This window comes from Nelumbo nucifera, chromosome 1 (genome assembly GCF_055504915.1).
Source record: "Nelumbo nucifera cultivar China Antique chromosome 1, China Antique-T2T, whole genome shotgun sequence".
Classification (NCBI taxonomy): Eukaryota; Viridiplantae; Streptophyta; class Magnoliopsida; order Proteales; family Nelumbonaceae; genus Nelumbo; species Nelumbo nucifera.
The window spans coordinates 56,231,363-56,257,999 of record NC_142649.1 but is presented as its reverse complement, the minus strand read 5'-3'; the positions used below and the strand labels follow the sequence as shown (position 1 = coordinate 56,257,999).

The following is a 26,637-nucleotide window of genomic DNA, read 5'->3' as shown; positions in this document are numbered from 1 at the left end:
ATCAAGACGAGCCCGGTCTTCCTTGAACCTCTTCAATCGATCTTTGGCCTGGGCAATAAGAGCCTTCTCGACCTTTAGATCGTTCTCTAGCGTCTGTCGGAGTTGCTTATCCTCGTTCAATGCCGAGAGAGTCTCATCTCGGCTACTCTCCACGGAGGCTACCCGCACCTGGAGATCTTTTTTTCTTCTTCTCGAGTTGCTTCACACGTTCGAGGAGGAGGCTGACCCTGTCCCCCAAGCTGACATAGTGATGGTAGACTTGCATCAGACGCTTCATCAGCAAAGCAAGCGAAAGACAACAAATAACAAGGCAAAAATTTGATAGAACTCACCTCGGCCAAGTAGTCTAGCCCCTCATCCCAAACGAGGAGGGGGTTTGTCTGCATCATTCCATATCGATTCCTAGGAAGGATCATCCCCTTGACAAGGGCTCTGTCGACCCCCTAAGCATCGATTGAGTCCTCTTCATGGATGTTCCACTTAGGGCGGAACAACCGGGTGAGACACTCCCCCTCCTCAACTAGCTCCGAAGCAAAAGGGGGAGCGGATGAAGGCCCGGGGGCAGGCCCCTTTGCAAGCGGCCTCCTCGAAGTGGTAGGACGCCCCTTTCTTGGCTCAACAACCTCAGTCGGATAGTCCTTGTGCATCGATCTCTTCGCGGGAGGGGCATGTGGCACCTCGGTTGGCCTCTTCTTGCTAGCCTCCCTTGGCCGGCTTCTTCCCTCTGTCACCCCCTTCAGCGGGGGCCTGTGGTCGAGAGGTTCCCCCGGTGGGTACGAACCCCTTCTCCACCCTAGCAGGTGGCACCTCGGAGGCCCTCCTTGGTGTCTGCCCTCCCGAGGTGCCCCCAGCCTTGCCCTTCTTTCAGGCTAGGGCGCTCTCCAACAGCAGTCGCTTGGTGTCCACCAGTGTCTCTGGAAGAAAGAACAAAAAATCCGTACAAAATAAAGAAGGAAGCTGACGTGTGAAGTAGCTGACACTGGGACTTCTCCTATCGAGCAAAGCGGAACTGATCCCCGCAAAAACCAGAGGGAGCTCGACCTCTACTCGAGGCTTGATCGAAGCATCCCCAACACAAGGAGGTGGGTTAGTGCAACGACCTCATTGTCTCGAAGCATTGGCATGGGCTTCTTGGCAACTAAGTATAACTCCCCCCAACCCGACTTAAAGGACCAGCCCCTCAGGACAGGAGACAAAGAAGAATTTACTCTTGCAATTATGGACAGAAGAAGGGTTGTCTACGGGTCGACCTCGGCGAGGGTGGAAATAGTACATGCCAACCTCAGAAGAGTGCTTCCTCAGCACAAACATGGCTCGGAACATCTTCAACGTCAGGTCCACGTCTCGAAGCCAAGCCACCACCAACGTGAAGATGATGGCTCTGAGCGTGTTGGGAGATAATTGCCTTAGGGTGACCCTGTACCATTTCAACAGCTCGGAGAGCAACGAATGAAGGGGAAACCTGAGGCCGAACTCAAGAAAGTGTTGGTACACACAGATCTCCCCCTCTTTTGGCGTCCACGGCCGATCACCAACATCGGGGACCCTTAGTTGATAAGACTGGGGGATATGATACCTCTTAGCTAGGGCCTTAACCTGGTCATAGTCGAAGACGTTGTTGAATTCCGAGTGCGGAAGATGCCAGTAGCATATTCGGCCATTGTCCTCGGGCTGACCTCGGTAACTGGTACCCTCTCTGCCTCTAAGGGAGACCCTTCGGCCTCCCTCGATGCCACGGATTTGGCACTTGCACAGGGTGAGTCCTCCCCCCACGCTACCATCAAAGGCCATTTTGGCTTTGTCTTTGAAGGGGGTTTTCTTTTGAATTTCATGATTCATCTTAAGAATACAAGAGAGTAATACTTTGTTGGAGATGTTCTTACCATGAAAAATGCAAAATCAAAGTAGTAAATTTTTGACTTGTAGTTGTCAGCTGTAGACTTTTAGCTCAATATGGAATGCATTTACCTCCTTTAGAGCCATATAATTACTTATCTGATTTATAAAATAGCCAACATTTCTATTTCCTTTGAGGCATGGTGCTGAAAAATTAAAAGGAATTGGTGCTTATCTGAGAAAACCATGCAGACCAAGATATAGCAGAATTCTTGAAGGGGGAGATGTATTTGTGACTTAAAATTATTTTGAAGGGAGAATGAACTTTTATGTGTTAATTGCAATTGATGTTTTGTCTTTTGTATTTAATTCTAATTTGAATGAATGAAGGAAAAACGAGTAATGTGAAATAAATTATGGGTTCATTTAGTAGAGTTGTTTCTGTGCCGCTAACAATCTAAATTGTCACCTAAAGAGTGGTTCCTGTGCCGCTAAAGGTGGGACTTATAGCAACTGTCATTTGAGTTTTACTGATAGTCGCTGAAACTGCCGCTAAAAGTAATTTAGTTTGAACCAAGTAACAAAATCAACTGATCGTTGCTCCATTCAAACCATGCCAAATAATCCAACTATAGTTAATTTGTGATTCTTAACTCCAATGACAACCAAAGTTACTTATGTGACAAATCCACTTGCGTTGAAACTCTCCACAATGTTACAGTCTGACACAACCTTAGCCTTGCCTACGCTTGGCAGGCTTACGTTAAGGGACATCACCGTCATTTTCGCCTATAAGATTTTTGGGAGAATTGATGTTATCTTCAGGTAGACCACCAAAATCTTAACGTACTCTTTGAGGAGGGATGGTCGACCTCCTTGGGTGCCTGACCTTGGCACTCCTAGACCAACTTCCCTTGTGGGGCGGCCCTAGTTAATGGCTTGCATGGCTACCAGGGTTCCTCATGGGCGCACACATGCTCATGGGGACAGTGCATGGACCTGCACTGCGCTGCTGACACTCAAGGGAGGCTTGGCATGTGGGCCTGGCTCAAGCATGACCCTTCACCACGCCGGCCCCTTGCGCCCAAGCTGAGTGAGCTATCCCGTTGCCCCTAGCACATGGGTGTGTTTCGGCCCAAGCGGTTGCCTCTCATCATGGCACACAGGTGCCCATCATCATCGGCATACAGGAGACCCCTCACATTAGTGCCAAGTCACCTCTTCGGCGCACAGCCGCCTTGCATTATGGCCGTCCCCCTTTAGCACGTAAGCGGTGCCTCCCATGGATCGGTCTGAGCCAGCCGAGTGCCCCGGCCATGCGACTTGAGGTCATGATCCAGTGCTACTGACCTTGGTAGAGTCATCTCATCGGGCAACTCCTAGCCTCTAAGCACACAAAGGCTTGTCCTGGCCTACCTTGGCCTGGACGCCGCACGGGTTTCATCCGCTGTAGAACTACCCCTGTGACACCAATGCAGCTCTAAAACCAGCAAGATTGAGAGATGAATTAACAATGGTAGCAATTTCCTATGGTAGTGACTTAACATGACGACATAGAGAAAGGGTTGAATAGCAAAGACCTTTTTTTTTTTTTGAGCCCCCTAATGACTCCTCCTCCCTCCAATGGAATTCTCATTTTAGAGTTTCTTAAAAAGTAAAAGAATATTTTAAAAACCAATCCAAAGGCTGAACCATTTTTACCTCTGGGTCGCAGGTCATCAATTCGACTGTCCGAGTCAAACAACTCAGCTGTCCAAGTCAAATGCATATTATATATATGTGTGTATTTATATATATGTATATGAATATATATTTTAGCAATAAATAATGTATAAATATATTTTAGACATGATATATGTATTATTTTATATTTAATTTATGTTTTTTAATTTTTTATTTGTAAAAAAATTAAAAATTGCAATTTGAGGAAAAAAAGTTTTTTTTTTTTTTGCAAAAATAGCGAGCCAAGGCGCCTACTACTCCTTGGGACACATAGTTCTTGAAAAGTTACCCAAAATAAAAAAAAAACCATCCCAATTGGACATAAGAATGCAAAGTTATGGCTTCCGAAAGTTTTGTATGCATTAAGTGTGCAATCCGCGACCCGGTCACCGGGTCGAACAGTTCTTGACCAAGTCATCGGTTTTGACCGTTTGATGGATCTTGACTGAACCAAATTCAGAATCCTGGCGAGGTGACGGTGCGAATGATTCGACCGACCAGATCAATAACGGGTTGAAAACATTGTTGATAATAATATTCATAAAAGAATAAATAAATTATTAATAATAAATAAGTAAATAACAAAAAATAAAACTAAAATATAATAAAATAATAAATTATTAATAAACTAGTAATAAAATAATGCAAATTTGATTAAAAAATACAAATATAAACTTGGTTTGCTTTTGCATTGATAAATTTATTATCATGTTTGGGGTTGATGATGATCAAGATTGAAATTTACTTATTCTTTTTTGTTAGAATAGCAAATTTTTGGGATTTACTTATTTAGGGGGAATTTGACAACATGGTTGGTTATGTTTTTGAAAAACAAAAGCAGTCATGTAAGCAAAAACAAAACCAACCATGATGTGGCAATTAATTTTGTTTTCAAAAACAAAACCCACCATGTTGTCAAACACCCCTTCCCCCCTAAATTTATATCAGCCAACTTTGAGTGCAAATTTGGATTTTTTTTTTATAAACAAATTTAACTCTCAATTTGTATTATAATAACGTAAAAAACAAATTTACTTGCAATTAATTTTGTATCTGCATTTGCACTATTAACAAACTCAGCCATAGATAACGGACGTCATAAATAACAACTACTGTTATAGGCGATTATCATCATCTAAATTTATTACACGTGGCTAATATAATATCATTTTACATACTACAGTCGCGATTCTACGCGCTTTGTCACATTTATATATGGTTCACTACTTCGCTCGTTAATAGTTAATACATCGAAGATCGTGTATTACGCGACTTCAAAAGCGCGTATATTCTTCAGAGTATCACGCCTTCATTATTACCGACTTACCGTACACAGATTCGCTTCATTTCTTTGCTTTATTGAATCTTTTGATTATTCTCCGCCGGGCCCAACGTTGAAGTCTTCATCAGGGGCACGTTCACCGGCCCGAGATTCTCCGGCGATTGATGGCATTGTTTTTGTTTTTCAATTTCAGAAAACCAGTGACAGAGAAGGCGGTGACTGGAGATAAGACCGTGACTGCTTTCGAGAAAACAGCCGGGTGTTCGATGTTCATGGAAACTATAAACTAGAAGACAAGGAGGCTGCCCTCGTCTTACTTTAGCGGCCTAAACCCCGTAAACCCCCTGACCGTACTGCCCGTATTGGCCTCCCTACAGTTCTCAATTCTGCCCGTCTTCTGTACGGTGAAACATATATAAACAAGCAAAGAAAAATCAAGTAACGCTTCAGTTCCCAGTCATCTAATCCGAACTGCCCTGATGAGGGTTTTCGTATTCCTCGGTTTTTGAGCTTCAATTCTACTGTAATATCCGAAGAGAAGAAGAAGAAGAAGAAGAAGAAGAAGAAGAAGGGCTTGTCTCTGGTTTTGAATAGTTCGCTTTGATTCTTTTTTTTTTTTTTTTTTTTTCTTGGGTTCTTTCCTCGAATAGTTTAAGCTCTCGATCAATTATCAGGGTGGGTGTACTGTACTTCTTCCTCTTCAATATAAACTCCTTGGTTTCGACAGGAAAAAAGGGAAATCATTTTTTTTTTTTTTAATTTTTGAATCTATTCGGTTTCGGGGATAAGAAAATTTTTGGGTCTGTTCGAGCTGGTGTAATCTGAGAAGGATGGCTTGCCAAGCGATTCGTTCGTGGACGTTCTGCGGGTTAGTTGGGGCTTTTCTTGATCTTGCTCTGGCTTATCTCCTGCTCTGTGGATCGGCGCTTGCTTTTTTTGCTTCGAAGTTCTTGGGTATTTTTGGGTTGTACTTGCCGTGTCCCTGTAACGGGTTTTTTGGTGTTCCGAATGGAGGTAAATGCTTGCAGAGGTTGCTGGTTGACTGCCCAACTGGGAAGATCTCTTCTGTTCAAATGTCTGTTAAGAGTAAGTTCCCTTTCGATACATTCTGGATGAAGGACCAAGGGTGCCAATTGAATGTTAAACTATTGAGAGATAGGGACCGCTGTGATGGGCTGCTGGAAATGGAAGGAGAAGCGTCCTGCAGCTCGTTCTCGGAGACGAGGAGACGATCGCACAGCTTGGCTCTGAGGGACCTGTCACCGAGGAATGAGATGATTAGGTTTGGATTGACAAATTCCCCTGTTGCTCGTGAAAGCAGGTCTGATGTTAAGGGGAAGGGGGTTGTGACTCAGAAGCCACGATCTACTCTTCGTCGTCGTCGCAGATCCGCTGTCGAACATGGGAAGTTCTCTTCTGTGTCGTCTTCCGATCCTCCAAGGTTTAATTGTCGGAACGCCCCTCGCTCCCCTTACAGTGTCAGTGAAACAGGCCATGAAATAAATGAAGAGAGCTCGGAGCCTGTGAATTATGGAGGAGACGGCCTTAATGGTGAGTGGGAATTGTTTCTAAAGCTTTGCACACAAATGAACCTTTGAAATCAGTTCCTTTTGTTATTTCTTCTCCCACTTTAGGTTTTTAGATTAGACCAGGATTCTCTTTTCTCCAATTGCTTGAGTGTAACCTCTCACATGAATAATGAATTGCAGTGAAGTTTACTTGATTCATCACTGTTTTTGCATGATTGGTTCTTTCAGTGCAAGAATCGCTATTATTTATACCAATCCAAAAAAAAAAAAAAATTGCTAACCCTTAATTTTATGAACTTTCAGATGATAGAGGGGTTTCCAGAGGGATCGGGTTGGGTGAAGGAAAACTGCATGGCTTTGAACAGAATGATCCATTTGGTGAAAGTAAGTCCATGGAGGAAGGTGGGCTTTTGGTTGAAGAACTTGTATGCCATGATCGAAATGAACTGGATTTTGATGGAAAGGATGCCAACGCAATTAGAGTCTTGGAACAAGCACTTGAAGAAGAGCAAGCTGCTCGGGCTGCATTGTATGTTGAGTTAGAAAAAGAAAGAAGTGCTGCTGCAACTGCTGCTGATGAAGCCATGGCTATGATATTGCGTCTGCAAAAGGAAAAGGCATCAATAGAAATGGAAGCTAGGCAGTATCAGAGGATGATAGAAGAAAAGTCTGCTTATGATGCAGAGGAAATGGACATCCTTAAAGAGATCCTCATTAGAAGAGAGAGGGAGAAGCACTTTTTGGAGAAGGAAGTTGAATCTTACAGGCAGGTGGTACTTGCTAGAGATGAGAAGTTGCAAGGTAATAAGCATGATTTGGCCGAAATGTTGGAACAAAAGCCTACTTTTCCATTTGATTTTAGTGGGGATCCGGTATTGATGCTGCATCAAATTAGTGAATCCATTGGCAAGAAGGAAATCATGAAAAACACCAAAAAGCCATCAGATAGCATCACCCTAACTATGGAGGAACTAAATAGTAACCATGTTTCTTTAGAACACCCAACATCAGTGGACTGGGATGATGATGCTGACTTTCTGAAGCGAGGTAATATTCAGAGAAAAGTTGGTATTGACAAATATTATTCACAAGTACGAGGATCTATGGATGAATTCAACCAAGAGTTTCAGGAGAAGGGAATGGTCTCCATGGACAAGAATCCATCTGCTCCAAATAAAGATGGGGCGATATTAGAGGCAGATGCCAGCTTGCATAAGTTGAATAGCCCTCAAGAACATGGTTTACTGGACAAAACTATTATTTTAATAGATGAAAACCAAAGACAAAAGGATAATCCTTTAAAATGCCAAGGAATGGGAGTGAAGGGTGATCAAGGTCATACTGGAAATGGATTCACCTTTCATTGTGACAGTGAAGCTTTGGACAAGCATGGGAAAGATACAGGACTAGGCTATAGTCATGTATATATTTCTATGCAGGAGAAAGAAGCAAGTCCTCATGATGTTCATATCATTGATGATAATTCTAAGGGGGTAAGCAGAGATTCAAGGAAGTATCCTCTTTCTTTTGGTGACCCTTCTGGTGACAAGGGAATTTATGTTGTGAGTGACTGTGCAAGCATGGGTAAGGCAGAGATTGAACCAGACATTCACCGGAGCAGTTCAAACATGACAAGTGGTAGGATGCCACCTGCAAATGACTCACATGGTAAAGCTTTGCCTTTATTTTTGTGGAGAAATTCCAAATCTGCAGCTGATAGTGAAAGATGGAAAATTGAGAATGAAGTTGAGTGGCTTAGAGAAAGGTTACGAATTGTGCAAGAAGGGAGAGAGAAGCTAAATTTTTCCGTGGACTACAGAGAAAAGGAACAACTCCAGCTGCAACTTCTGGAGGATATTGTCACCCAGCTTCGAGAAATTTGGCAGTTAAAAGAACCAGGAAGGGCTGCACGTCAAGCTTCATTACCTCCTTCATCTTCAAAGGTATGTTGTAATAGTTAGTGATGGTCTATGGTTATTTCTATTTAAAATGCTAAAAGTAGTAATTCACACCTGCATCTTGTTTCTCAAGGTCAGGGTTATTCATTGTTTTCTTCTATAGAAGTATTTTTATCAATATTCTATATTTTTATCCATGGGGATGGCAATAGGTTTTGCTCAGAACAGTTTAGGCCTGCCTATTCTTAACAGTTTCATGCTAGCCAAGGATTAAAATATCGATATACCCTCAAGTGAGTATCGGTGCGTATAGATATCACTGATACTTACTGATTTTTATTTTATTTTATTTTTTTTTAATTTTATAGGTATTAGAGGGTCCCACCATTTATTTTAAACTTTTAAAGTTTTCAAAAAACTCTTGTATCAGTGTATGTATCCAAGTTTATTTTGCTACACCGATATTGATATGGGTGTGTTGTATCAATATTAATCCTTAATGCTAGCTTGACCTACCTGTTCCCAGTTTAGTATTTCAAATGTTATTGCTGATCAAAATGATTGGGCACTTGGACTTGATTTTAATTATTTCAGATACAAATTATGAAACTCTGCGCAAATCTTTGAGATATTTCTTATCAGAAACAATAATCAGAAGAGATTTTTTGGGGATCATATAATGCTAATCTTTGGGATAGAGTATGCTTTTCCCCTGCCTTTTGATCTTTTCCCATGAAATTTGGACAAGCTTGACAAATCTCTCCCTCCATCTGCTCATCTTTTGGGTTCTGTGCATTCTCGTATGTGTGTGTGTGTGCACATGCTTTGGTTGTGGCCAGAATTTCTAAGTGAAAAAATGGTTTACAGGTAATAGTATTTACGAACAAATAATTTACAAGTAAGAGTGTTTACACCCATTAACACTGGAGAATGTATTATGTTTCTATTGAACTTGGGGTGTGGAAATTTCATTACTAGACCTACCCCCAATTTAGTGAGAAAATCAACTATTCTACTCTATGCAACTTCAGAAGAAATGGCACTGAAACACAAACATGAGATGTTGGCCCCACTGAGACAAAAAGCTGAGCTTGCAGCTGCAAATTGGCTGTTTGTTATTCTTTGAATTGGTTCCACCTTGAAACCCTTTGTGCTGAGCTGATTGGCAGTCCAAAGGCTATGCTGGATTGCTTTGATCTTGTGAATGGTTCATCCAAGCTGATGGTCACCGGAAAAGGTTTCTAAGACAATCTCTGACAGAAAACTGCAGCTAGCTATAGTTGTTTTATCCATTGTCTAGAAAATGTACCGGACCGACTGGTTGGGCTGGTTGAACCATGCCCATGCCCATGCCCTTGGCAGGTTCAGTTATACCCCCAAAACTAGAACGTATAAGAAACTGGCCAAAACCATTGACCCAAACTGTTCCAGAAAACAGGTGAACCGGTCCTGGTTCTAGAAAACCGGCTGGTTTTCTTTCATTTTTTTATAATTTAAACAGAAGCTTCTAGAGGCCATAACTTTGCGCTTGGTTGTCCAATTAGGGTGACCTTTTTTTTTTATATTTTGGGTAACGTTTCGTGGTCTGTGTGATGACTATTTTTGCCAAAAATGCCTGCTTTTGGCCTCAAATCAATTTTTTATATTAAAAAAATGAAAACCAGAATACAATAATATATGTTATAGCAGAATATAATTATATGTTTTGTATATATATAATTAATACTATTATGTGTATATTATATAATTAGCATATTGCATATAAATATATAATTGTTATAAATAACATATATTATTTATTATTGTTATATATTACATCATCATGGGTTTGGCCCTGGTTGAACTTCTGACCCGTGAAAGTCTCTCCCTTTTCCGGGTTGATGCCTGGTCCAGTTCTCTGAACATTGTTTTATCCAGTCTGTTCATATAAGCACCAAAAGCGAAATTAGGAGGGTACCATGACTGACATATGACTCAATTTTCATATAACCTCTTAGCAAATGTTATTTTATCTCTTTATTACTTCTTTTTAACTGAAATTTCTTTGATCTTTAAGAAATCCTTTATCAGTGATGAAAAGAGGCAAAAAGAGAGAGCAGGAATATTTTTGAGCTTATTCAAAATATAAGTTCTCTTTGGTGCCTGTCTCCTCACATTTGTTTACTTTGTAGAGCAAGTTATGAAACTAATAACTACCTAGTAATCTCTTGTCCTTTTGTATCTTGAATTTGGGAATTCTTTTTTGCACTCTTTGGTGACAGGTGAGATCTTCCCATGGAACTGGGGAGCCTATTTAGAATTTCTTTCTTTTCACCCAACAAGAAGAGGGGTGGGGTTCTTTGGAGATGCACTAGGGCGGTGGTATTATAGTTGATTTGGGAAGAAAGCAACGAGAGATTTTTAAGGCTGCGTTTGGAATCGGTGTAAATCAAGAGCGATGTAAACATTTACATCGGTTCGGTTTTGTCTACGTTTGGAAAGAGTGTGTAATAATGATCGACATAAAGCTCCACTCCGGTTCAGTTTTGCACACATTTGGATGGAGTGGAGTTTTACGTTGTGAATCAATGTAAAACGTCATCATATGTAAAGTTTTACATTGACATATCGATGTAAATACTACATTGATAAAATCGATGTAAATACTACATCGATAAAATCAATGTAAAACTTTACACCAATTGCATCACGTTTTTCAAAAACACAAAGGTCACTTAATGACAGTTCAGTGTATAACATCATCGGTGTACTTTTACACAGATGACGTTTTACACTGATTCCAAACGCAGTCTAAGAGACAGGAGCCATGCCAAGGAATCAATAATAGAAAGCCTTTCAATGAGTGTAGCCCACTGGGTGAAGATAATGGAGACCTTTCAGCCCTTTACTAGAGATGATATATTAGGAAATGACACACTGTGGCACATTTGTTGATTACCAGGTAGGTGATGCTGATCTATTGGTCGCTGCAATATCTGAACACCATTAAGCTCAACTTTGATGGGTGGTGTTTTGGCAATCTAGGTAATTCAGGCATTGGATGGGGTCTTTAGAGATAAGGATGGTAACATATTACCCTTATTTTCTGGCCTAATTGGAATAGGGAATTCTACGAAGGCTGAATTGATGGTGATTCTACAAGGGCTTAGGATTGGGAAAAGTTTGCGCTACGGCAATATTGTGGCAAAAGGAGATTCTGATGTATAAATTAGCTGGTTCAATCAACAAAGGGATGGTCCTTGGAGGTATAGACAATAGATAAGAGAAGTAAAAAGACTATTGGTGGTAAGATATCAATGGACACATCAGCCAATGCCTTGGCTGATGCACTGGCACAACAATGAGCTAACAGGAAATAGTTATATTGGGGAACTACCTCTCAAGTGTGAAGCTTGTGGTCTAAGCAATAAAGAAAGATTGGTGCATTGCTGACCTACAACTGGGCTGTGTTTTATTCTGTACATAACCTATTCTTTTCTAAAATGTGAATGCTTAGATGGATGGGTCATGGATGGTAATACTAGAAAGGACAGGGTTAGAAATGAAGTCATATGAAGGAACCTAGGAGTAGCCCCAGTAGGTGATAAAATGGGAGAAAGTAGATTGAGATGGTTTGATCATGTTCATAGAAGACAATTTGTAGCACTAGCATGGTAGCACCTGTTAGGAGAAGTGAATTTTGTTACAAGTTGAAGGGGCTAGAAGAGCTAGGGGCAGACTGAAAAGGACGTGGGTGGAAGTAATAATAAATGATTTGGCTGCCCATAATTTAACAATGGATATGGCACTGAACAGAACGGAATGGTTAAACAGGATTCATGTAGCCAAACCTCATATAGTTGGGACAAGGCTTTGATGATAATGATGATGATGATGATGATGATTATGTGTGTGTGTGTGTGTGATTCACATAGCCCCTTATCATAAGTGCTAAGCCTGGCTTATGATTACATCGTAAACCAAAAATGATCTAGGATGCCTTTTCTCTATTTTACATTAAAATGTAAAAACTTTCAATTTTAGCCATTTTATCCTTTTGTATCTGACAAGGAACCATTCAACCTAAAATCTTAAGCTGTTAGGTGTGGTCCCTGAATAGGTTTTTATTCTCTAACATGCACCCTCATGCAGAAGCCCATTGGGCTTTGAAGTGTGGGCAATCACAAGCCCACCCATACCTTGTACTGAAATTTAATTATAATGGGCGTTAAGGATCAGACACTAGGCCACTTGGTCAAATAGGTTCTGATACCATGTCAAGGAACCATTCAACCTAAAAGCTTAAGCTGTTAGGTGAGGTCCCTGAATAGGTTTTTATTTTCTAACAGTATCAAATCATCTCTGGTTGCCTTTATATTTGGATGTTCTCCATAAATCTGTATCACCTTCCTACTAAATTTTATCTAAACTTCATCTAAGACTTCAGTATCCAGAAATTTGGTAGTCTCTCAAAAAATGTTTTTTTTTGTCCATTTGTGGAAAACCTGCTCATAAGGTTTTCAAATTAAATCACCCTATACAGTCAATGACCTTAAACATCTATATAAATTTTCGTTGAAAAATTTCAGCTCTATATATTTATATTGGAATTTCATTTTATCCTTAAGTTCTTTAAAACTTGAGGTTGTTTTTCCTAATTGGGGGAGAGTGATGTCTGAGCCAAAGAGACAAAACTAGATTTTTTAGAATTTTATGTATTTTTTTTGTTTATTTAGATTGTAGGTGTATTTTGGTCATTTAACACGTTTTTATGGGGTTTGGCTTAGTACTTCGATTTATCTAGTTATAATTGGTTTATGTATAAAAGGTTCATAGGCATTGCATATGTAGGTTAGGAGTTTTCTTATGATGGTGGCAATTTTGTAATTTTTGTAACATGTGGAGGAATTAATAATTTGAGTTGATTTATGATCTTATAGCTTATGATAAGAGTGGTAACTGATTCGCTTGCCTAGGTTCCACTTTTACTCTTTAAGTGATTCCCGGCAATTTTGTAATTTTTGTAACATGTGGAGGAATAAATAATTTGAGTTCATTTATGATCTTTATAGCTTATGATAAGAGTGGTAACTGATTTGCTTGCCTAGGTTCCCCTTTTACTCTTTAAGTGATTCCTGGTTTTTTTTCCTCTTTTAAACTTCTCTTTAATTCTGCAAGCTGCCATTACAAACATCAACCTGCAAATTATTTACCAAAGAATTTATTCAACATCCATAATGTACCAAAACTGATCCAGAAATGTTTTCTTTTATTTTGCATTGAAACCCAAAATTTCCTTGTTTCAACCATTTTTGTCTTTTGTTGCCAATCCATCTTTGCTTGTTCTCATATTTGAACACCCCCATATATCTTCGTTATCTTTAATCCTTCCAAAATTTATCTTAAAACTCCATCTGAGACCTTAGTTTCAGGAACTTGTTGGGTATATTCTCTTACAATGGGATTATTTGTCCCTTTTATTTATCTATTTATTTTTCTGAAAGAGGAAAGCCTGCTCAAAAGGCTTTCAAATTTGGAGAACCTACACCACCAAGCATGTTTTTTCCATTTTGTAGAAGAAGTGTTGACAAGAAATAATTGTAATTGTAGTTTTCTAATTTGTTTATTAGGTAAAACATGTTATCATAAATGATGAATAAAGTCATCCTTTTGATCTCTATAGGTTTGCAGGTGTTAGTATTTATTTGATCCAATTTGGTTTTTTGGGCATCTGAAATCTACCTATATCCTTCATTGTTGACCCTTGGTTGTTTCATGTAAAACTTTTAATCATTTTCTCTGATAAAGAATTAAGCAATACTCTGCACTTTCATTTTATTTGTATTTTTTTGGGTAAAATTTTCTACTTATCCTTTGAATCTTTTGTGTACTTTCATACACATTGAATGGACGTTGCTGATTGGATTATCTGCTAGTTTCAGGTAAGCTCAAAGAAACGGCGTTGCCGAAGTTTGTCTTGTGGACTCCATGAAAGCACCTGAACAGTGATAATTTCACAACTGATTAGCAATGAATATTGCTAGTTTCTTTTGCAGATATGGAACATTGGTGTGCATGCTTGAAGGTCTTCTCCACAATAATGCATGGCCTTGTTTTCTGAAATAGCAGTGTTGTTATATCAATCCAAAGTTCCAAACCATTACTTGTTATGGGGACAGGTAATAGGGCTCCACCTATGAAGAGCTGCTGCAATGTGGGCCGATGCCTAAATTCTAATGCCTCTACATTGTGATGTAAAAAGCTTGCTCATTTTCCAAGGAGTGGGTGACCAAAGAAAGATTCTAGTGGCTTTGGTCTCTGTGTAAAGCCTTGCAGTTGCAGCCAAAGCAGTGGCAATATTCTCCCAAAATGGAAGATGGGGTTGTACATACATGTGCTGATACAATGCAACAAGTTTCCTACCTTAGACTCAGTAACACTTTTCAACTGCCAATCAACATTGCCTTATTCAAATCTCAACCTCTTGAGTTAATTGTAAATGACTACACTTTCAATACATGACGATCTAGTGTTTCCTTCCTACTCATGTTTTCTGTTTTTAGTTGTATCTTTGCTTTGTTGGACATCATTGTCAGATGAATTTGGGGAAAAACAGGAGGAAGGATTTTCCATGATGCTGCCAGCCTGCCACATTTCTACATGCGTATTGTTTTGAGTAACCTGTTTCCAGGGCAACAACATCATCCTATCCTCTTAATCAGGTTGCAGGATGAGGCCCAAGTCAACTACCAATTGGAAGGCCTAAATCAATTCATTGAGTTCAATGTGATCAAATTGGCTATTGATATAGTTCTCTTTTGACATACAATTTTCAATTGGAAAGCAGAAGCAAAGAAGAAGCATGCCCCACTTATTGGAGTCTGGAGGTCCAGCTCTTGCTCAGAATTCATTGCTGGGGAAACACAAGACCAGCTCTTGCTCAGAGTTGATTGATCTCCAATCACAAAAGTGATTGCCAAGTGGTTGGCTGCGCCACTGCCTGTGAACTTTGGTCAGACGCTTGTATTGCTCCGATCTTTTGAGCTCAGCTTTGAACCCAATACCTTCCGAGAAGGTAGCCTCTCTCCCCGTAGCCACCCCATCTTCTAAAAGTTTGAAGACAATAACCACTTAACTGGCAACCTATTGAATTTGATGAATCAAATCTGAACAAATTTATTGGATCTGATGCATCTCTATTCTAGGTTTGAATTCGATATTCTAATTTGCATTAAACTTTTTAGAAGTACGAAAAAGAAAGTGCAAAAAGCATCATTTGCCATTTGTTTAGAGTGTTTTGTACAAAAAATATCAGAAGTACAAACTTTTCATACCTCTTGCTTTTAATTCAAATGTACTTTTGGTTTACATGAAGTGATGGTATGTTACTATTTATAAATGTGATTATCACTGACAATCATGTATATTCCAAGTGTCATCGTTATGTGATTGTCACTTGGCGCATCATTTTCCTTGATGAAATCAACTATTTAGGGGGTGTTCTTTTTTCAGATTTTGAGGGGGGGGGGAGTTGGTCAATGTGATTGTGGTTCTCATTGACCAAGAATCCCATGTTCTTTTTTCAGATTTATGTGGGGACCAAGGAAAGTTTATTTTCCTGGGTATCGCTTACCCGGATAAGTAATACCCGTCTCTTAGGTGGGTAAATAACTTTCCCACCTAGGGGGAAAGTTGCCAACACTTGAATGGGACAAAAATGCCATTTTTAATAATGGATTTTTATGAATAAAATAGTCATTTTCTTATTTATATAAGAAATAAAAGAACATGGGTAAATGCATTTACCCAGGTAAGTGTTTCCCAGGAAAAGTTTACCCAAGTAAGCATTTACTTGGATAAATAACTTACCGAAAAGCGAACAGGGTATTGATTTATCACTTGTTCTTCATGTGCCTAAATTACCTATCAATCTTATATCTATTGGTAGTATTACAAACCCGTTGAATTATTCTATAACTTTCTATCTTACTAATGTGTTTTCCAGGATTTGACTAAAAAGAGGATGATTGGTAGAAGGTAGGGATGGTAATGAAAGGGTTCAGGGAGGGTTTTGTAAATTTTAGACCCTACTTGCCTCCCTAAACCTCCCAACTCATACCCACCCCAAAATCCCATAGCGGGTTGGATTTTGAGAATCCCTCTATGCACATGAAAATGCAAAACCCCTGACCCTACCCTCATCGTATTTAAGGGTAGGGGTGGGTTGGGTTTAGAATCTACATCTAATTTCCTATTATTTCTTGTTATATATAAACAATAAATAAGTAATATAACACAAACAAACAAAAAATTTTCTAATTATTTGATTAAGACATGTGAAAACACATAAACTATCAACTATCATTTACATAAAATTCAAAATACTCTTAATTTCAACACCTAATACATTAAGTTTATATGATTTCCAACAATATGTGGGTCAGGTTTAGCCTAATACCTTACCCTACTCGTACCTGTATGGGTTGTAGAATCCCAAAAACTGTCATTTAAAAAAAAAACTGCACAATTGGGGTGGGTACCCACTTGGTAGGGTAGAAATTGTGATCCCTAATAGAGGGTACATGGTTGATGGTTTATACACACTAGAGAGTAGAGATAGTGCAATGACATTTAAGTTTGATAGGTTTGTCATTTAGTTAGTGAGTCCTAATAAAGATGATATTTATATTTGGCATTATCGTCTTGCTCACTTATTTTTGAGTTGTTAAAAGTTTTGTTTATAGACCTTAAAATTTTCAACATGCCTTTTTCTTGTCAAATGCGTCAATTCAATAAACATTGTAGAACCAATTTCTCACAAAATAATAAAAGAGGACCTTAAAATGTTTATAGACCTTAAAATGTTCAGGGCCCTGTTTCATTTGTAACTAAGGGAGATACAAATATTTTATTACTTTTATTGAGAAAAGTGGATTCCAAAAATTATACAAATTTTTCATCATATGATTTCCACTTAGTTTCATGTAGGGGTGAGCATTCGGTTTATTTCATTAAAAACCGAACCGAGTAAGCCAAAATTTAAAAAACTGAAATAAAAAATGAAAACCAAGCCAAAATCAAAATTTCTAGTTCGATTTTTGATTAAAATAGAACTTCATTAACATATATAAAATATCATATATTATAACCTATAATATATATTATATTATTATAATATATTATATATATTGTATTATATATTATATATAATATATTAATATATAAATATATAGTATATTATATATACTATATAATGTGGATGTCATGTGGCAACCATATGTATTTCAGACCATATAAGTGTCATTGTTATGTATTTGCCACATGTCATCAATAAACCTGTTCATGGGCCGGGTAGCCCGCCAGGCCGGCCCGATCTAAGTCAGGCTTGGACAAGATTTCAGGCCTGCGGGCTCGGGCTCGAGCCTAAAATATCGGGCCCGACTTTTCTTTTGGGTTGGGCTTAGGCTTTCTCAAAAAAGCCTGGCCTGAGCCCGAGCCCAACTTGATAATGTATTATATTAATAAAATATATTTTATATAATAAAAAAGCATATATGTAATATATTTTTCTTCTCTTTTTTCAAGTAATACTGAGACTTTTCATTGTTTTTTTAGGTTTTGAGCTCTTTTAGTATAAATAAAACAACTTTTAATTGAATTAAAAAGGAAACTCTTTTTTTTTTCCAAATTTCTAGTCGAGCTCGGGCTCGGGCCTGGGCTTTGGGCTTTATAGTCAGGCCGGGCTCGGGCTCATGACCTATGCCCAATGGTCGGGCCGGGCTTAGGCTCGGGCCTAAACATTTTCTATTAATGTAAAGGCAAAGCCCGACCTAAACCCGTCCCGACCCAGCCGGTGAACAGGTCTAGTCATCAATCATTATATATATGTTACTATTATGTGATTGCCACATGTTATTAATATATGTGTAAATGTCATGTGGCATGGCCATACAAGTGCCACCATTATGTAGTTGTCACATATCACTATTATAAGTGCGTTACTATCACATGTTATATAACAACACAAATTGACATCTGTCACTGTTTTTCTTTTTTTGATGAACAACACTTTCATTAATTCATCAATGGAAGATTTACAAAAGGAAGACAAACATGCTTATCTTCCAAGAGCAACAAAGAATCTCAAGAAAAGGAAAAAAGAAAGAGAAAAGAAAGAAAACACACTAAAGTTATAGCTTGGCCCAAAAAAGTGAATCCCTTTCTGCCCCTTGTTTAGCTAAACCGTCAGCTAGGGAATTAGCCGATCTTTTAACCCAACGTATCTTAATCTCCATCTCCCGCACCGGCCACTTGACTTTTCTCCTCTCATTATTGTACTTCCATAAGCCATTGTGATCTTTAAGCAGCCACCCTATCACCACCTCTGAATCCCCTTCAATTAAGAGTTTCCTGATGTTCAACTCCTTAGCTTTTTGGACTCCTTCCATAATTGCAAAGATCTCAGCTCTAAGGGAGTCACCCACTCCAATTGGGCTTGAGAGCATGACAGAAATGACCCCATTTTCATCCCTAAAAACACCCCCAATCCCCCGATTGTCCCGGATTTCCCCTGCTACACCCATCAAAGTTTAATTTCACGAATCCACTAGGTGGAGGGGTCCAAGCCACACTCATTACTGACTTAGTTTGTGTGCAACTTGCAATTTCACCCCACTTCCTCAACATGTCATCCACAGTGTAATCTGTGAAAAACTCCAAAGATTTCAGCCACTGTACCGCCTTAATATGAATGATAGCCCTCAGATCTGCTGCTCCTCTCTGAGCTTTTGAGAATATCCTAAAATTTCTTTCTTCCCAAAGTGTCCAACAAAGTGCAGCCCTTAGTTCTCTCCACATTGTCATTCCCCTTTTTATCCGCCACCTGAAAAAAGAAGGGGAAAAAAAGGTCTTGCAAGTCTGATGGGGGGTTCCAACAACAACTAAATAGGGACAAAGCCCATTCCCAAATTAACCTCACAAAATGGCAAGACACCAGTAGGTGAAAACCAATCTCCCCATCTGCTTTACAAAGAACACACCACTGAGGTGACAAACAAGTATTGGGTGTCTTCTTTTGGAGTAAAGCACCCGTGTTGATTCTTTCCAGATAGGCTTCCTAACAAAAACTACCAACCCTAGGAGGTATTTCTCTGCACCAAACCTCATCAACAGGAAAAGGAGGGGAGGTAGGACTGGTGGACTGACTTAAGACTTTGAAGAAAGAAGCACAGAAGAAAGAAGCACAAATAAAAATGCCATTGGGAGAAGGTGTCCAAATTCTAGAGTGCACCCTAGTGGGGTCTAAGACAACGTTATCAAGAATTGCAATAAGACTCAAAATAATGTTAAAGTTTGAGTCTCTCAAATCCCTTCTTAGACCCAAGTTCCACCCAATCCCAGAAATGGAAGAGGACGGGGTGGTAAAAGACGAGATTGGCTCATTTTTCAAATCAGAAAGAGCAAACAAAGAAGGAAACTGATCCTTTAGAGGGGCACTCCCCATCCAGGTTTGTTCCCAAAATTTTATGGAGTTACCGGAATTCAAATCATACCTGATATTAGGGGAGAAAACTGGTAGTAGGTCATGAATGGCTTTCCAAAGAGAATTGCTTGTGGTCCTACCTCTGATTCCAGCGTCCCATCCATTATGCTCCAGCCCATGAATACTTGCCACTATTCTAGCCCAAAGCTTCTCATTCTCCAATGGGAATTTCCACAACCACTTTCCCAACAAAGTCATATTTCTTCTCCTAATATTCCCAAGCCCCAAGGCACCACAAGTCTTACTCCTACAAACTATCTCCCAGCTCACTCTATGATCCCTCTTTTCCTCTCCCGGTTCCCACAGGAAATCTCTCATTAACTTCTCCAATCTATTAGCAACCTTCACTGGGATTTTAAACACCGACAGGAAAAAGAAAGGTAAATTAGCAAGCGTGGCCTTAATAAGAGTAATTCTCCCACCAAAAGAGAGGTAGTTCTTTTTCCATGACACCAGTCTTTTTTCGAACCTTTCTACCACCGGGTTCCAAAAGCTCTCTCTCATGGGATTATCCCCTAAAGGCAACCCTAAGTAGTTCAAAGGCCAACCCGAGACTTCACACCCCAATACTTCAGCACTCTCCTTGATCTCTCCCTCCTCCAAATTCACCCCTACAACACAACTTTTCCCAAGATTATCTTTCAAGTTGGATATTTGCTCAAACATAGGTATTGATAATAGTTGGTCTTGATTTATCTTTGCGCTAATGTTGGGGGAAGCTTCATTTTAACATTTTCTCCAACAATTAAGCATTTATTCATTATTCCACTTATATGACACCTAATGATGCTTAATTGTCAATAAACAGTTTATCAAGTGATTTTTCTTGATTTTGAAGACAAATCAAGTACCAACGTTTATTTAATAAATGAAAGCTATATCAAACACATACTATATAATTGCCATATATCACTATTATACATGTGTTACTGACAGATGTTGCTATTTTCTGATTGCCATGTGTTATATAACAATACAAATTGACATGTGTTATTATTATATAACTGTCACATGTTACTATTATACATGACAGCCATGTGTCATACATGTTTACTATTATACTTTTTCCAAATGTAAATGGTGCTTTATTTTAAAAAACATACTTTTTAAAAAAATTTTATTCAAATGAATTTGACACTTTTAAAATATAAAGTACAAAGTCTACACTTTAACAAGTATAAATACAATTATTTTGAAAACCAATGAAATTATGAATAAATTTATTAGAGCTGTGTAAAAGCCAAATTCTCCAAATCTAGTATTATTTGTTCAAAAAATTTATCAAGAAAACTCCAAAAAAATCATTTCTAGAATTCTTAAAATTCCTTTAAATCAAATAGATGACTCGCATACAGGAGCTCCTATCATTGATAGCAAAGGAAGAACTAGTCCCGAAGCGATTATTAATCAGGACAAAATAACAGATCCAAAACCATCCCAATTAATAGTTAGGTCCTATCGGGTTTTACCCGATAAACTTGATTATTTTGAAAACTATATGTTTATTTAAATAATAACCTAAATCGAATAATAAAAATGAGTAAAATACTAAATTGTTTATATTTTAATACATTAAACAGTTCAACCAATATTGTCATATATATTATTTATCAAATTGACCATTTGAAACATAAAATATAATAAAACTACGACAATATATATATATATATATATATATATATATATATATATATATCATTATGGACGGACTAGGTCCAATCTAATATGTTATATTGGTCCGTCCAATCCATCCAAATTCAATGTCTTATTGGTCCGTCCAATCCGTTCAAATGGATTTTGATTTGGACGGAGTCCAACACAAAACTGGTCCATTAACACCCCCAAGTGCGAATAGGTTTATGTCGTGTTAGGCCGCAATCCAGGCTGTGGGCAACACAATTTTTTTAGAAAGATTGAAAAATTAATGAGAAAGTTAAAATAAATTAACAAGATAAACATGAAATTAAAAAAAAAAAATCTTAAAATTTTATTGGGCAAATTTTTTTGAACTACCCCTAAGTTTTAGGAAATTGACTTACTCACCCCTACTGTTTGGAAATTGATTTAAAGTATCCCTAAGCTTTTTGACAATTAACTAAATCCTCCCTTACCCTTAGCATTCCGTCACAATCCATTCACATGTGACACCACATGACATATAATTTTTTTAAAACCCAAGATTACTCTTTTGTGTCGATTTTTCCCTTCATTATTCTTTAAATTTTCAAATAAAAATAATGGCTGTGGAAAGTCTCTAACCATTTACTGGTTTCAATAGTGGCTATGGAAACTCTAAACCCATGGAAAACAAGGTTGTTTGTACTTTGTACAAGTTCAAATAAATCCGGGGCCAAAATTGTCACCCAAAGAGGAAACAGCGCAATTCCATAGAGGGGCATACCGTGCCTTTTTAATCCTCACTTAGCAATAAACACGTTTAGAACTGAAAATGATGATTTGTTTTGATCACCAACTAGAAAACTGTTCAACTTTTTGGGTTAACAAATCAATTGTTTTCGCCTTTCACTCCCTTTCTCTGCCTGTCTATCTTTCATCTTCACCCTCTAGCTATCAGCTCTTATTGCCAGCGACGCATCAAAGAGATAGAGAGATCGAGAGCTCTCTTTTGTTTCGCATTCTTTTCCCTTTTCCTAGTTCTTTCGATCTTCTTTTCTGTTTCGGGAATTACAGAAAAAACTCTCTTCGCTTTGATGTATAACATTGTAAATAGGATTTGTGGGGCTGTGTGAATGGCAAAGAGGTAGAAATGGGGAGGATTTTTTGTTGAAGTTGGAGTAGTTGGTTTCAGTGGTTATTCTTGTTAGTTGCTTTCTTTGGTGTTGGATCTATATGAAACAACCAAAATCTGAATTTGTTGAAGTTTTCTTTTTGAGTTTCACGGTTGTTGTTGATGGGAAAAATGAACAATAAATAAAGAAGTAGGATGGTGTTGGAATCGGAATTCAGTTGTTGGTGCTACATTTTTTTTACTGATCTAGGGTTTTTTCTGTTGCTTTCTCTTTTGCTTTTGTGGAATTCAAAGAGATAAGAAAGATACAAAAAATAAAATAATCTTATATTCAAATGTTTCATTTTGAAAATTTAAAGAAGAATGATGGATAAAATAGTCTTTTCCATTTTTTTTAACGTAGTTTGAGAAATTTGTCCAATTTTATTTCATATGAATTTTGATGTATATAATTGTTTATATATTATTATTATTATTATTATTAAGGGTAAATTCTAAATTAGTACCTTGTACTTTAGGACTGCTTCACTTTAATACCCAAACTTCAAAACATGCCACTGTAGTACCTTAACTCCCGAAAACTATATAGTACCCGTGATTAGTAGTTTGTTAGTTATCTAACTCACATGATGTCATATGCGATTTGTAATATTTCAAAATTAAAAATTACCCTTTTGAAGAAGACAATGAACAATGTCTTGAAAGAGTCTCAAATCCACTATTTTTTATGACCTTTACTTGAAAGATGTTTCACTTATAGATTTTAATGTGCTTTTTTAAGCTCTTGTCGTTCTCAAATAAATAAATTTATTAAAAAACAAAAAAATACAGAATTTATTCATTAATCACGAGGGCCAATAACAAGGCTTTGTTGTTGTTAAGTCAACCTAGACCATTTTACTAGTATGAGGGCCGTGGTGCGAACCAATTAACATATCAATTGAGCCATCCCTTGATTGGCTACAAGGATATTTGTATCCTTAAAGTTCGGTAATTGCAATTATCTCTCTTAAACTTTTGACATAATTACAAATAGACCCTTTTGTTATAATCCACTAAGAAAGAGATAAAAATGTCCAAAATAACTATGCAATTACTATTAAGGTTTATTTCTAAAAAAACAAAAATATTAAAAAAGAGAATTTAAAGTTGTAGTTTTACCTTGGAGTGATTGATATAAAAGGCAAATTTGGATAATAAATCACTTTCATAATCAGTCACAAAATTCAGGGGAGGTGGTTGAAATTATCGAATGTCATGGGATGTATCAGAAATAAAGAGAAGCTTCAGGGAGGTTTCATCAATTTACCCTAGAACAATTTATCCAGAATTCCAGATGCTCGAAATGGAAAAAGGGAAAGAGCAGGAAGTCGGAACACTGTTCGTGCCATATTGTATCGGATTCCGAATGCACCAATCGTGAGAATCTTTTCTAACTGTTATGTGGGAGCACTGTTCGTTCTGTAATTGATGATAGCATTCGGGACCAAACCACCCATCGCCCCCATCAGCGATGATCGTTTAGTATTTTCTCTTCTCTAAACAATTCCCATTCGAGCAGGAAATCCATTTTGTTTTTCGTTTTGTAGTTATCTCATCTGAGACTGAGAGCGATGGTAACGAATAGGCCTTGTGGAGGAGGAGGGATTGAATGAGCTGAAATCCGCCGCAGGTGATAGCTATTAACTGAAATGGCCAATGCATTGGCCCCTTCAACCGTATTCACTTCCCTACCTCAAAGTTGGAATTCATGGTCGACCCTAAAGTCCACGGAGGAATGGACGTTGTCTTATCTCAAATCCCCAAGAACACCCCCTCAACTCAGGGCCCTCCATGCTCACATCATCAAAACCGGTCTCACTCGAAACGATCTCGTCGTTGGGCAGCTCCTATTGTGCTGCTCCCTTTCAGATTCCATGCACTATGCTCGTCGAATCTTTGACGCAATTGATCAGCCGAAACTCTTCTTCTACAACGCCATGATCAAACGACACTCTGAAACCGGAGACCATGACGAAGCGCTCCGCCTCTACTCCATGATGCGTGTCCGTTCCGTCACCTGCGATTCTTTCACGTTTCCTGTTGTGCTGAGGTCGGTTTCCAGTTTAAGGATGATCGGGATAGGTAAAGAATTGCACGGCCTTGTTATTAAAACGGGTTTTGATTTGAGGGTCATCGTTCGGACTGCACTCATCGATATGTACTGCGCTTGTGGTTTCTCCAACCACGGGCGCCTGATATTTGACAGAATTAGCGATAGAGATATTATCTGTTGGAACACAATGATTGCCGGCTACGTTAAGTGTGGGGAGTTTACTAGGGCGAGGGAGCTTTTTGATGCAATGCCCGTGCGTAATGTCTCGTCGTGGAATACTCTTCTCGACATGTATAACAAATGTGATGATTTGGAAACCGCCCAATGCCTGTTTGACGAAATGCCGGGGAGAGATATTATCTCTTGGAACGCAATGATCTCGGGTTACGCAAAGCTTGGTAAATGTGAGGCCGCGAGGAGACTTTTCGATGAAATGCCCAAGAGAAACGTGGTGTCCTGGAATGTGCTGATAACTTGTTACGTGCACAGTCGACAGTTCTCGAAAGCGTTGGAGTTGTTTCGAATGATGCTGCTGTCAGACATTAAACCCAACGAAGTCACAGTTGTCGCAATACTTCCGGCTTGTGCTCATTTGGGAGCTTTAGATCAGGGACAATGGGTGCATGCTTATATAGGTAGGAGCCGAATCAAGATGGATGTTTATGTAAGAACTGCATTGATCGACATGTACGGTAAATGTGGGAGTGTGGAGGATGCAAAGCGGATTTTCAGTAGTTCGGTAGAGAAGGATACCTTCTTGTGTAGCACAATGATCGAGGTACTGGCTATGCATGGAAAGGCGGAGGAAGCATTTGAGGTTTTCAGCTATATGAGAAGCAGGAGGATCAAGCCTAACAATGTCACATTTGTGGGGCTGTTGAAGGCTTGTAGTCATGTAGGTTTGGTGGACACTGGAATGAAATATTTTGCATTGATGAGTGAAGAATTTGGGTTGACACCGAGAGTGGAACATTTTGGGTGTGTGGTTGATCTCTTAGGTCGTGCTGGCCATTTAGAGGAAGCACATCAAGTCATCAAGAACATGCCCATGGAGCCACATCCGGTGGTGTGGGCTACTCTCCTTAGTTCTTGCAGGATACATGGAAATCTCAAATTAGCAGAAGAAGCAGCACTTCATCTTTTAGAATTGGAGCCTCAAAGTTGTGCAAATTATGTCCTTCTATCAAATATATACTCTAAGGCTGGTAAGTGGGACGAAGCTGCAAAGATGCGAAAGATAATGAGACATAGGGGGGTAACTAAAAAGCCTGGATGTAGCTCAATAGAGGTGGATAGCGTTGTCTATGAATTCTTTGCAGGGGATAGAGCTCATCCCCGCTGCAAAGAGATTTATGACATGTTGGATGGTATGGTTGCAAGACTGAAGAGTGAAGGGTATGTCCCAAGGACATCTTCTGCACTGCATGATGTGGATGTCAATGAAAAGGAGCAAGCACTTGTGCATCACAGCGAGAAGTTGGCTGTTGCTTTTGGACTTTTAAGCACCGATCCTGGAACTCCTATTCGTATTGTCAAAAATCTTCGTATTTGTGATGACTGCCATGCCTTTATGAAGATGGTCTCTAAGTACTACAATAGATTGATGATCATCAGAGATTGCAATCGTTTCCACCACTTCGCTGATGGATCTTGTTCGTGCTCTGACTATTGGTGAACAATATTCTGCTTTCAATTTGATGTGTCAAGAGTCACCAACAAATCATGGTTATTTGTTTTCAATACTAAGTGTCCGTTTGGTTTGCAGGAATAAGAGTCTGGAATCGGAATCAGAATGGGCTATTTCGATTCCAACTGTTTGGTTGGGCGGAATCGGAATCCCATTCTCATTCCTGCTGGAATGGCATTCCCCCATTTGAGGGAATGGCCATTCCCTGCCCCTCCCTTGGGAATGAAATTCTATTCTTACTGATTTTAATTCCCATTCCCATTCCTGTCTGAACCAAATAGATTATGGGAATGGATCATTCCAATTCCGATTCTAAAA

At 38.8% G+C, this 26,637-nt stretch overlaps 1 protein-coding gene and 1 pseudogene across 4 annotated transcripts; both read left to right on the top strand.

Moving 5' to 3' along the window:
- Positions 1 to 4,842: 4,842 nt before the first annotated feature.
- Positions 4,843 to 14,878, top strand: LOC104585995 (uncharacterized). 3 transcript variants are annotated; one of them, XM_088896861.1, is made up of 3 exons: positions 4,843 to 6,391; positions 6,673 to 8,312; positions 14,303 to 14,878. In XM_088896861.1, the coding sequence occupies exons 1-3, from the start codon at positions 5,671 to 5,673 to the stop codon at positions 14,327 to 14,329; spliced, it is 2,388 nt and encodes a 795-aa protein (XP_088752987.1). In that variant the 5' UTR covers positions 4,843 to 5,670; the 3' UTR covers positions 14,330 to 14,878. The 3 variants fall into 3 exon arrangements, with proteins under 3 accessions (XP_088752987.1, XP_010241370.1, XP_010241371.1); XM_010243068.3 differs by having other exon boundaries at positions 14,183 to 14,878; XM_010243069.3 differs by having other exon boundaries at positions 4,847 to 6,391; positions 14,189 to 14,878.
- Positions 14,879 to 23,814: 8,936 nt separating this feature from the next.
- LOC104585996 (pentatricopeptide repeat-containing protein At3g62890 pseudogene) lies at positions 23,815 to 26,637 on the top strand (annotated as a pseudogene). Its single transcript, XR_016072954.1, has one exon. The product of XR_016072954.1 is annotated as a pentatricopeptide repeat-containing protein At3g62890 pseudogene (transcript).